General features: G+C 37.0%; 1 protein-coding gene across 5 annotated transcripts in view; it reads left to right on the plus strand.

Moving 5' to 3' along the window:
* Positions 1–12,644, plus strand: part of DNM3 (dynamin 3) — a 459,300-nt gene that overhangs the window by 105,373 nt on the left and 341,283 nt on the right. For all 5 annotated transcript variants that reach the window (XM_010984527.3, XM_010984524.3, XM_010984526.3 and 2 more), the window contains exons 3-4: positions 6,350–6,499; positions 7,742–7,945. In XM_010984527.3, coding sequence (XP_010982829.1) covers positions 6,350–6,499; positions 7,742–7,945 — 354 coding nt within the window. The remainder of the gene's footprint in view (positions 1–6,349; positions 6,500–7,741; positions 7,946–12,644) is intronic.

The raw sequence follows: 12,644 nt of genomic DNA on the forward strand, positions 1-12,644 counted from the left end.
ATGCTAGATGGTCTTTACAGCCAGTGGATTCAGTTAGTTGCACTGAAAACCATTCCCTGCCTGTGTGTCCTGTGTGCTCCATTTTCACTGGAGTCCTGTACTTACAAAACATGGCCATTACAACATTTTAGAAATAAAACTCCTTCCTCCTAAAGTATTGAAGACCACAGTTCTTAGAATAAAGGTTAACGTAGAAGTTATATGCATATGCCCCATAATTATTCCTTTCTACTTAACCTCGATTAATCGAAGCATATGCCTGTTTTTCCCCAAGGAAGGGGCATATTGGAAATACTTAAATTCTTACGGTCATGCTGTGCTTTCCACAGATGATTGGAATGCTGCCCAGGCATAAACCGTATCATCCTCCCCCCAAACAGTTTGTCAGCCGTTTAACCTAGCGTAATTTGTTTTTCATGACCAGCAGAAATGACAACGCTAAAATGTTTTATAGGGAAATAAACATAGAGTGATAGCTTGGATTTTTTAATACCCCCCCCCCCACCCTGAGTCATTCTTTGATATAAAAATGTAAACCTTTGCTTCACATGTAGGCTATTTTTAACATTGGGGAAACAGGACAGATTTTTAAAACTAGGAATCTTATTTTGTGAAACTGAAAACATACTATGGATTTCAGCAAGACAGATTATACTAAAACGAAATCGAATTTCATGGATGCATTATCAGGGTTTCAACGCTTATATGGCACATTGCCTTCATCCTCTATATGAGCTTGCGGCTGAGGAATTTAATCAGTCTCTATTCAGACTGAACTTGGGCTGAAGCCTGGAATTGTTTGAGAAAGAGATCATTTCATGTGCCCAACTACCAAGCATTTAGAATGAAAGGAACAGTGAGAACATGCCAAGAGTGCTTGCACCACTGCAAACTGTACCTTCCTAGGAGGAAAAAAAGTAACTTGGAACGCTAGGATGAGTTTGTTAGACCTTCAGACATGTTAGTTTACCATAGTGTCAAAGTCTCAGAAGACACACCTTTACTAGCTCTTTTAAGAGTCTAGCTATTGATCAGCAGGTGCAGCCTGTTCTGTAGAGTTTGGCTTGGCTGTTAGAACCATCTTCATCCCCAAACTCACACTAACGTTCTTCTTCAGAGGTGAGTACAGTAAGAGATTCATTGCTCTTGTGATAATCCTTCCAAGGTTTTCATCTATAATTGTGTTTTTGGGAAAGCCTGCACTGCTGATGAGAATTTATTTAGGAAGTGTGTGATGATAAGCTGGCTGATGAGGCAATTGTGGTCCGATGTTCAAAACATACATGTTACCTCTGCCATCCACCCATTCATAGTCTGCGCGCTAGTGAGCTGGAGTCCCCTAACAGGACTGGCTTACCTTGTTGCTGCTGGGACTCAGCTTATTGACGACATAATCCTGTAGCTACGAATTGTCGTTATGGTCGCTGTGTTTTTCTAAGTAGAAAGTAGACTATGTGGTGTGACAGTGATCACTGTACTGTTAGAGAGGAGGGAACACAGACCTATGAGTCTCTGGGCCCAGGTAGAGGATGGATGACAGGTAGCTCCCTCTGACAACTCAGATTAGGTTTTGCCTAAATTTTTCCATCATGTGGGATGAATTATTTCCCTGGAAGCTCCTTGAGACCCATAGGAAAAAGGATTTTGTAGTTCCTGCTCTATTAGTCCTGATATGCTGGGCAGGTCGGAATCCCAGGGATGGATGTAGATTAGACCCGAGTTGACATTCCTGCTATGGCTGCTCTTAAGTTACTCATTTAGTGTGTGTATGTGTGTGTGCGTGAGATGTATTTTGTGGTAGAAATAATAGTGCTTATGGGGTTTAACCAGTGAGAATACATACAGAAATGTTTTTTTATAAAGACGTAAAATGACTAAATGTGATAAATTGCCGCTCTTACCTGATGAACTTCACATGCTCCCATCACCATCAACTCTGTTTATCGCGTCCATCAATACTCACTACTCTGTTTCCTTTCTCTTCCTATGGATGAACTAGCATGTTCCTTCCTAATGCCTCCTGTTCCCTCTTCCTGAAGACATCACTTCAGCCCTTGTTTCTTCTCACTTCTGCATCAGCAGCTTTCCCTTAATACTAGGTTAATAACATCAGCCTGTGAACATGCTGTCAGTTTGTCCTTCTTTATAAAACGCTCCCTTGACTTCATATCCTCCTCCAGATGCTCTCACTTCTTTTCTCTTTTTTTTTACAACAAAACTTAAAAGAATTGTCTACAACCAGTCTTCACTTCCTCTCCTCCTATTCTTTCTGAAATCTATTCCAGTCAGGCTATCACTGACCCCACTCCACTGTAACTGCTTTTTTCAGCCTCCTGAAGGATCCTCAAGTTGCCCAATTCTATGATCCATTAAAAGTCCTCATCGTACCTGACATGTTGGCACTATTTGATGGAGTGCAAGGTCTCCTTCTTTCATGAAACACCCTCTTTACTTGGCCTTGGGTTACTTCTCTCTGGGTTTTTCTCCTGTCTTGTTGGTCACCCTGCTTACTCTCGATTGCCCGACCTCTAAACATTGGAAAACCCAGGGCCCATTGCCCTGACCTCTTCCTTATTTGAGTCGCTCACTTAGTGATCTCATCCACTTGCCTAACTTTAAGGAATTCCAAAATACCTATATCTCTAGCTTAGACTTCTCCCTAAATGAAAGACTCATATATCCAGCCCCAAAGGCATTTTTGTGCTAATTAGTAAAAGTTACCTCAAGCACTTGACTGCCATCTTCTGGAAAAATTTCAGAATAGATGAACTCTTACCCAATGATAGGACTTTGAATTGTGTCTGTTTCAGCGCTGTGATCCTCAACCATCAGCAGCAGTTCTGTTTCTCCACGTGGGTGGTGTGTAGTCGGCATCACAAGCTTAATAGGTCCCCAGCTGAACTCCTGATTCCCAACCCCAGCTCCCCAACATCTTTTCTTTCAGTCTTTTCTATTTCAAAATTCTTCCATTGTTGAAGTCAAACTCATTTAAGTTATCCTTAACTCCCCCTTTTCTTCTATACCACTCCTTTAATCCATCAGCAAATCCTGTTGGTTTTTTTTTCAAAATACATTAAAATGAAGCCATTCCTCACCTCTGCTCCCACCCAGGTCCAAGTCTCATCATCTCCCTTTTGTCTTTCTAATAGCTTCTTCTCTTGTGCCTCTGGTCTGTTCTCAGCACAGGTATTTGTTTAAAACCTAGGTCATAGAATAGGGAGTAGAGCTCAGTGGTAGAGTAAACACAAGGTCCTGGGTTTAATCCCCAGGACCTCCGTTAAAATTAGCAAATAAATCTAATTACCCTACTCCCCTCCCCTCCTCAAAACCCCCCAAAACGTAGGTCACATCATGTTTCTTTACCGGTAACCCTTCTGTACCACAGCTCTGACCTCATCTCCTACCCCTCCTCCCCTGTGCGCTGTGCTCCAGGCACGCTGGCCTCCTTGCTCTTCCTCCAATAATGCCAAGCATACTTCTGCTTCAGGCACTCGCTGGGATCCTCTTAGGTAAAGCATGACTTGCTCCTTCCCTTTCCTGAGTCTTTGCTCAGATGTCACTTTATCATATCAGGGAAGCCTTCCTCAACCAAAGCATATAACAAAGCAACCCCCTCCCCCATTTAATCTCGCCTTTACTCTTCAGTTTTCTCGATAGCACTTACCATCTGACACACACATTGTTTATTGTTTCATCTCACTAGAACTTAAGCTTCCTGATTCTAGAGACTAGTTCTTTCCCTTTACTATGTCCTCAATTTCTAAAACAGTGCCTGACAAATAGTAGGACCTCAATAAATATTAGTTAAATAAATAAATGTGTACTGACATCCCTAAATCTTTCTGTGGGACCCTAGACTTAAAAATACACAAAGGTTAGAGATGGTCCTGCACAATTACAGTCTCTCAATTCCAAGAGAAAAGCATTTTCAGGAATCAAGGAATAAATTTAAATCTAAGTTGAAAACTGCATTGATTTGACATCTTTCTGGAAGGGCATTAGTTTCCTCTGCTGAGAAAGCAAGTAGGCGCCATCTAGTGGCAACAAGAGAAGTAAACGTGTTACTGTAAATTATTGATTAGTAACAGAATTGAAAACGTAGTACGTGATCCAGAAGCTTATTAATGCTACGAAAGTAATAATTACGATAACAAAAAGTTCTCAAGTTTGCATTTTCCACAGAATATATTGAATTGAAAAAATATTGTTCTGTTTCTTCTAAATTATTTATGACTTATTTTTACTAATATCTGTTTGTTTTCTGGGATCTGACATTCTTTGTTCCTCTTTATTTTTCTTAATGTTTTATCACCTCCTTATCTTTAAATACTCTTATATGGTACTGGCCTAACCACTGAGTTGGTAAATAAAATAAATCCTCTATCTTCTAAGAATTTATATTGTAAAAACAGCACCTATGAGGGTAAACATGTGAAAGAAAATGCCAAATGATGCAGTGATCTCAGGCCAGACTTCTAAGGCTATTGAAGCTTAATTGTTGTGTATACTTCCACCGTTGAGGCATGAGCTTTTGGGAGTCTTAACTTGCTGTTTTTCAGAATGTGGCTCATGTTATTATATGGAGAAACTAAAATAGAAAAACAGTCATGTTCACCTACGTTGACAGGAAAGACAGAATTTAAGTAAAGTCTCTGACTGTCATTCTAATATTCAAAATGTTAAGTTATTACAGTTCTTTGGCAAAGTAAAGCAGAAGCTCTTTGGTCCACTTCAGGAGCCCATGCCCTTTCCAGTCTGAGTAGCTGAGGTGGGGCTGGGGTGTCTGTGTCTTCCACCAGCAGGCCTGAGCCACAATCAGACAAAACTAGGAAAGGTGGTGAGAGAAGCGCAGGAGGATGAGGAACTCTGTGTCCCGATGCTCAGATTAGTCTGGCCTCTTCATGTGGAAGAGGACTGTCTGAGTAGCTCCGGGGGCAAAAGTTGGACCAAGGAAGTATGATTAGAAAACAAATTTCATACAAACATTAAGAAACATTTTCCAATAAGAGATTTTTTTCCCCCCTAAAGAGATCAAAGCGTCAGTTCCCCATTGGTGGGTAGATTCAAGCAGAAGCTGGATAATAACCTGCCAGGGGTTTTTTGAAGCTATTGAGATTCTCTGATTGCCTGAAAGGCCTTGCTTTCTCTGTACACACCAGAACCCTCCCCACTCTTCTGTACACAGTTCATACCCCATTTCCTTTTTCAGGCAGTGCTCCTTGAAGCCACCTTTCCTACCTCTGTCTTTCCTTTCACATTAAAGGTAGGTCAGCACCTTTTTCATGCTGCCTGTGTTAACTGATGCTAAGCTACCTGAAGACAGGGGGCCAAAACTTGCAGTTGTCTTCCTATTGGCCTTGCCACATAGTGGGTGAAGGTTGTGACTTGGGTAGGGAATGGTTGGAAGACTACCATAAATTGTCTCAGCTGGTATCTGAGTCCAGGATACTAGCCTTAGTCTAAGTTTGGTGGAGCAATTTTCAGCTAGATGTTAGAGAAGCTAAAGTATTTAAGACTTGTTCTCTTGTTAAAATTACGAATTTTTTTAGGTCTTAATAGTATCAGCTTCCTTTTTCAAGTTCTGTTGTTTATCATCTATGTGATATCTCTGGAAGCAGATATAAAAATTGATAGTACAACAGTTTCAAGATGTTACTAAAATTAAAAAAAAAAACGATTTTTCTGTTATCTATATAGTTATTTTAGAGTTTTTCCTTCTGCCAACAGATACTGATTTTTTTTTTTAGATTGCAGGTAGTTTCTTTGATATAATTCTTTTTTTTCTTTAAAGTATTTTTTTAATTACAGAAAATTGGTGTGGTATTTTGGATAGTAGATTCTAAAGGTAAAATATTTCATGTATTATTTCTTTTTAAACAATTAAGCAAAATTTATTTCTAAATCTTCTTGCCTTCTGAAGCTGTATCTATATAACTTGGCATTCCATCATGATAAAGTGATGCTATTGAAAAAGGACATGTTAATAGGATTAGTAAGTAGGCTTTTTGTGTGCTGTAGACCTAATTTCTTTGACAATTGGCTGCTGTTATTTGTTTTATCGTTTGGGGAGCCAAAATTCTCTTTATTTACTAGGCTAGATGATTTAAGGATTGCTTATAATACTTAATTGCTTGTCTGAAAACAAGCAAATTTTGCATCCTTAGCATTTTTACTATGTTTAATATTTCAAAAGTATTACCTGTACTTCTTAGCAACCACTGTGTTCTCTCATTGTGACGGCTAAAGAGACAGTATTGGATACTTTGACTTATAATTAAAGAAGCATTGTTTCTCTATGATTATTTCAAGAGTACATAAATTTTAGATTGTATTAATTTGTCTTTTGTAGAATATGCTGAATTTCTACATTGCAAAGGGAAAAAATTTACAGATTTTGATGAAGTTCGCCATGAGATTGAAGCAGAAACAGATCGAGTAACTGGAATGAATAAAGGCATTTCCTCCATACCCATTAATTTACGAGTCTATTCCCCACATGGTAAGTAAAATAGCAAAATTCCAAATTCTTGTCTTCAAAAATTTTTACTATATTAATTAACATGAAGTATTTGCATAAAAGATGATTTGGTCTCTCAAAAATTAGCAGGTTTCTAGGATTGTGCTTAGATACATTGGTAAATGGTATGATCCAAAGAGCTCATAGATTTATTTATGGGGAAGCAGGAGCAGATGACTTTTAAAAGACAATTGGAAAAGACAAATTGGAAACAAAAGAATTAAGTCATTTAAAAAAGTTTTCTTTATTTTAAACTTTTAGAATCAAAGAGATATGCCTGAAAATTTCCATTTTTAATACCTTCAGTCTTTGCAGAAATCTTAGAGGTGCATGGTGGTGTAGTTGAGTCTTCCCTAATGAATTTTTCTACAGTCTTATATATTCCTGTTTAGTCTTTTCCTGAGGAATCAACTGTGATTTTTTTCACCCAGGCTGTCAACAGAAATTTATAAATTAGATAACAACGCATGGTGTGTGATACAGAACAGCCTCCATGCTGACTAAAGTTGTAGTGGGGCAGGTTGTACTCTCTAATCTTCTCCCTAGCTCTGTTGTTTTTAAAACGGGACATGAATGACATAAGCTTAATTATGACTCCCCAAGAGAACTTGGTGCCAACAATGCTGTGTGCAGAGGAAACAGCTGCCAGGCTGGGGCTGGAGTCACTGACTCAGGGATAATTTTCTGCCCTCCAAATGCTGCTCCATGAGTCTGACTGTACATAGCCCTCATACTAACCTCAGGGCACCTCGAACGACTGGTGGGTTTCCAACAGGCTAAATGGCTAACCCTCTATCAATAATATGTGGTGCTTTCAAAGGGAAGGAGAAATCTTACCCTGAGAATCTTTATATCATTCATAGGCAGTGTACAAGACTGCCAGACAACATATTCACTTCTTGTTCAGTGTTTGAATTATAGCCCCCTAGTTCCAGATGTGATGGCTCTCTGAGGAAACTATTAGGCATGCAAACCAGTGCCTCTTCAACTGTGTTAAAACGATCATTTGGCCTAGCATAAACATATCATAAATACAGAGAAAACCTGCAAAGCCATTTTGAATTCTTTGCTTTTTATTCTGTGCGTATCAGTTGGAGTTCAGATACACTATATGTCAAACTCAGCTTGTTTTATTTCTACTAAAGTGACAGAAAGTTCTGCATTGTTGATGTCTGTCAGCATTGAGGATGTATGTAAGACTTTTTTTTCTCCCTTTCCGCGCAGTGTTAAATCTAACCCTTATTGACCTGCCTGGAATTACTAAAGTGCCCGTGGGAGATCAGCCACCAGATATTGAGTATCAAATCAGAGAAATGATTATGCAGTTCATCACAAGGGAGAACTGTCTGATTTTGGCTGTCACCCCAGCCAACACCGATCTTGCAAACTCAGATGCACTGAAGCTAGCTAAAGAAGTTGATCCTCAAGGTGAGTGTGTGGCCCTTAAGATGAAAGGGAATTCGTTTAAAATGTCAAGAGTTTGGGTACATTTCAAAGTAACACATTCTCATAACTTGATTTCACTGCTAATTAAATTGGCCATTATTAATATTGTCCAATCTTTCGTACATGAGATGCCAAAAGAGAAATAACTGGGGAATACAGTCTAAACCTATGTAAGTGTAAGATTAACTGACATCTAAGAAAATAGACATTTCTAATTGTCATGAACTACTTATTTTAAAAGCTGGTAAAAGAAATACCTGATACAGAATTCAGACAGTCCTCTTAGTTATTATGAGTACTCTGAATATACTGCCAATAAAAAGTCTTTCTGGTTTTTGTTTTGTTTCCTTAACATAGGAAGCTCTTTTACTGTATGTAAGATATTATTTAGTTTGTAATTATTTGACTTAAATCTCTGCTTTCATAATACATATTTATCTGTTTTTGGCATTTCAGAATCCAAAAAAGTCCCTTATTTATGCTGATATTTTGATTTTTTTTCTTTCTTTGAGCTGAGTAATAACCATTTATCATCAGGGACCCCAGTGATGGATCTTTTTGTGTGTCTGAAGAAATTATGGAAGGGCACTTGTGATGTGTCCTTTCAAAATGGAGGTGCATTGTCTCCAATCTTAGGAAATTTTTTTTTTTTTTTTACTTTCTCCTACTGTATTTTTATTTTATTTTATTTTATTTCATTTCATTTTATTTTATTGAGTTATAGTCAGTTTACAATGTGGTGTCAATTTCTGGTGTAGAGCACAATTTTTCAGTCATACATGAATATACATATTATCATTTTCACATTCTTTTTTCACCATGAGCTACTGCAAGATCTTGTATATATTTTCCTGTGCTATACAGTATAAACTTATGCATTTGTTCTATATATACCTGTCAGTATCTACAAATTTTGAACTCCCAGTCTGTCCCTTCCCACCCCCCTCCCCCCGGCAACCGCAAGTTAGTATTCTATATATATGACTCTGTTTCTATTTTATATTTAAGTTCATTTGTCTTCTTCTTCTTTTTTTTGAATTCCACATATGAGTGATATCATATGGTATTTTTCTTTCTCATTCTGGCTTACTTTGCTTAGAATGAGATTCTCCAGGGACATGCATGTTGCTGCAAATGGCATTATATTGCCATTTTTAATGGCTGAATAGTATTCCATTGTATAAATATGCCACAACTTCTTTATCCAGTATCTGTCGATGGACATTTTATGCTGTTTCCACGACTTGGCTATTGTAAATAGTGCTGCTATGAACATTGGGGTGCTGGTTTATTTTTGAATTAGGGTTCCTTCTGGATATATGCCCAGGAATGGGATTCCTGGGTCATATGGTAAGTCTATTTCTAGTCTTTTGAGGAATCTCCATACTGTTTTCCACAATGGCTGCACCAAACTGCATTCCCACCAGCAGTATAGGAGGGTTCGCCTTTCTCCACAGCCTCTCCAGCATTTATCATTTGTGGATTTTTGAATGATGGCCATTCTGACTGGTGTGAGGTGATACCTCATCATAGTTTTGATTTGCATTTCTTTGATTATTAGTGATATTGAGCACTTTTTCGTGTGCCTATTGATCATTTGTATGTCTTCATTGGAGAATTGCTTGTTTAGGTCTTCTGCCCATTTTTGGATTGGGTTGTTTGTTTTTTTCTTATTAAGTCATATGAGTTGCTTATATATTCTGGAGATCAAGCCTTTGTCAGTTTCATCTTTTGCAAAAATTTTCTCCCATTCCATAGGTTGTCGTTTTGTTTTGCTTATGGTTTCCTTTGCTGTGCAGAAGCTTGTAAGTTTCATTAGGTCCCATTTGTTTATTCTTGCTTTTATTTCTATTTCTTGGGTAGACTGCCCTAGAAGAATGTTTCTGAGATGTATGTGAGATAATGTTTTGCCTCTGTTTTCTTCAAGGAGGTTTATTGTATCTTGTCTTATGTTTAAGTCTTTGATCCATTTTGAGTTTAAGTCTTTGATCCATTTTGAGTTTATGATAATGTTTTGCCTCTGTTTTCTTCAAGGAGGTTTATTGTATCTTGTCTTATGTTTAAGTCTTTGATCCATTTTGAGTTTATTTTATTTGAGTTTGAGGGTATGGTATGAGGGAGTGTTCTAGCTTCATTGCTTTACATGCTGCTGTCCAGTTTTCCCAACATCATTTGCTGAAGAGACTGTCTTTATTCCATTGTATGTTATTGCCTCCTTTGTCAAGATTAATTGACCAAAATTTTGTGGGTTCATTTCTGGGCTCCCTATTCTGTACCATTGGTCCATATGGCTGTTTTTGTACCAGTACCATGCTGTTTTGATTACTGTAGCTCTGTAGTATTGTCTGACCTCTGGCAGGGTTATTTCTCCAGCCTCATTCTTTTTCTTCAGTAATGCTTTGGCAATAATATAAATTAATGAGGCCTGTTAACACATAAAATTGTAATAGAATTGTTTGAATATTTTAATAATATATGATAAAAATAAAAATTATTTCAGACTCACCTGCAAATTGCTAGGTTAACTGTAGGTGAAAGAAGATCTTAGCTGGGTTGGGGCTGGGATAGGTTAGAAGGAGGGTTGTCCTTAGCTTGGCTTGAAGTGTTTAAGGCATTGTGCCAGCTGCTGCTTATAGATTTAGATTAAGAGGCGCAGACTAGCACACTTACCATGGATTTCTAAGATTCTCACCATGAAGGCTGCACTGATTCCTCTAAGGAACACTTCCTCCTGCTATTTGGAAATTCTACTCAAGTACATTAAGAATGCAATCATTGCCTTAGTTAGTTCATTAATTTGTTGTTTAACACCCATTCATCAGGCAAAGTGTATGTGGTCAATAGTAATTCTATGTGCTGGACCACCTAGTAGGATGCTTGACTAAATAGATGCTCAGTATATATTTCTGATTATTTTCATGAATCTCCACTACTTTAAAAAATAAGCTGTTTATTTGCATGGCATCTTCTCTTGTGTATGAGGTCATAAAAGTCCCCAGAAAAAGATATTACAGAGGATCTGCTTTATGAAATGAACATTTTCATTATGGGGATGCAGTTTGGGTCATAGCATATATTCAAGTGAAATGAGTTGTGTAATACACTGCATGTCATATGTTATACCCACAAGAATCCTGTCAGGTAGGTGATGTTGCCTCCTTTTTATATAAGACAATTTTACTGTTTTCTTCCAACTTGGATCCCTTTTATTTCTTTTTCCTGTCTGATTGCTATGGCTAGGGCTTCCAATACTATGTTGAATAAAAGTGATGAGAGTGGGCATCCTTGTCTAGTTCTGGATTTTAGTGGGAAGGCTTTCAACTTTTCACTGTTAAGTATTATGCTGGCTGTAGGTTTGTCATAAATAGCTTTTATTATATTGAGATATGTTCCCTCTATACCCACTTTGGTAAGAAGTTTTTTTTTTTTTATCATAAATGGGTGTTGAGTTTTATCAAATACCTTTTCTGCATCTATTGAGATGACCATGTGATATTTGTCCTTTCTTTTGTTGATGTGGTATATCACAATAATTGATTTGCATATATTGAACCATCCTTTTGTCCCTGGGATGAATTCAACTTGATTGTAGTGTATGATATTTTTTATGTGTTGGATTCTGTTTACTAATATTTTGTTGATGATTTGTTTTGACTTCCTAAGGGTTTTTTGGAGCTTATTTTTAGTATGAGTGAGACTCTTAAAAATCAGTTTTTTTCCCCCAAATGGAGAAGTTGCCAGGAACAGAGGCTAAAATAAAAGCATTTGTGGTTTTTGAAAAAGTTGTTATATATCAGTTCTGTTCAATGAATGATTCTTTCAAATTAAACATCTACTGTGTTTTAGGCTTGAACAAGGAATAAGTTAGATGGCTGCTTTAAAGAAAGCAAGGACCATAGATATACACGACCTTAACAATCCTGTGTGGTCAGAACTTTGATAGGAGGTGTATAGAATATATCATCATGATATTATATTCTGAAGTCTGAGAATTACAGATGCACATTTCAAATTCATGTTGCTGTTTTGAATTTGTACTTGAATTTTAAGAGTTTCATGCATATACAATTCAAGTAAGTTTGTTAAATCTTATGTTAGAAATCAGCCGCTTTGCAAAGAGTAGGTCATCTGAAGATTAATAGGTTTATCCAAGTGTAGAGAAGAATTTCCATTTGAGCTTTAAAAATGTATGTTGAGTATTAGAATTATACATAAGATTATATCTACATTTGTGTATAATGTATAAATCATTATATCTAGATGTTTATATAACATAAAAAAGTATGTTAAATCTTAGTATTGGAAACATGACAACATAAAATTCATCTCATAGGTTTATAAAGTTTTTTTTACAGAAGTGTATAGTTTTTTTTTTTTTGGTGGGGGAAGGTAATTTTATTTATTTATATATTTTTAGAGGAGGTACCGGGGATTGAACCCAGGACCTTGTGCATGCTAAGCACATGCTCTACCACTGAGCTATACCCTCCCCCACAGAAGTGTGTACTTCTTGATATGCTGTTTTTATTGGAAAAAATAAAATAAACTTTATTATGGGATTCACCGTGAAAGAGAGAAAGTGAATAGATTTAGGACTTGAATATAAATGTATATAAATATGTATAATTTTACTTCTTTTTTAGAAATAAGAATAAAAGAGAAAAATATGAAGGCACTGGCA

This window comes from Camelus dromedarius, chromosome 23 (assembly GCF_036321535.1).
Source record: "Camelus dromedarius isolate mCamDro1 chromosome 23, mCamDro1.pat, whole genome shotgun sequence".
In the NCBI taxonomy this organism is placed as follows: Eukaryota; Metazoa; Chordata; class Mammalia; order Artiodactyla; family Camelidae; genus Camelus; species Camelus dromedarius.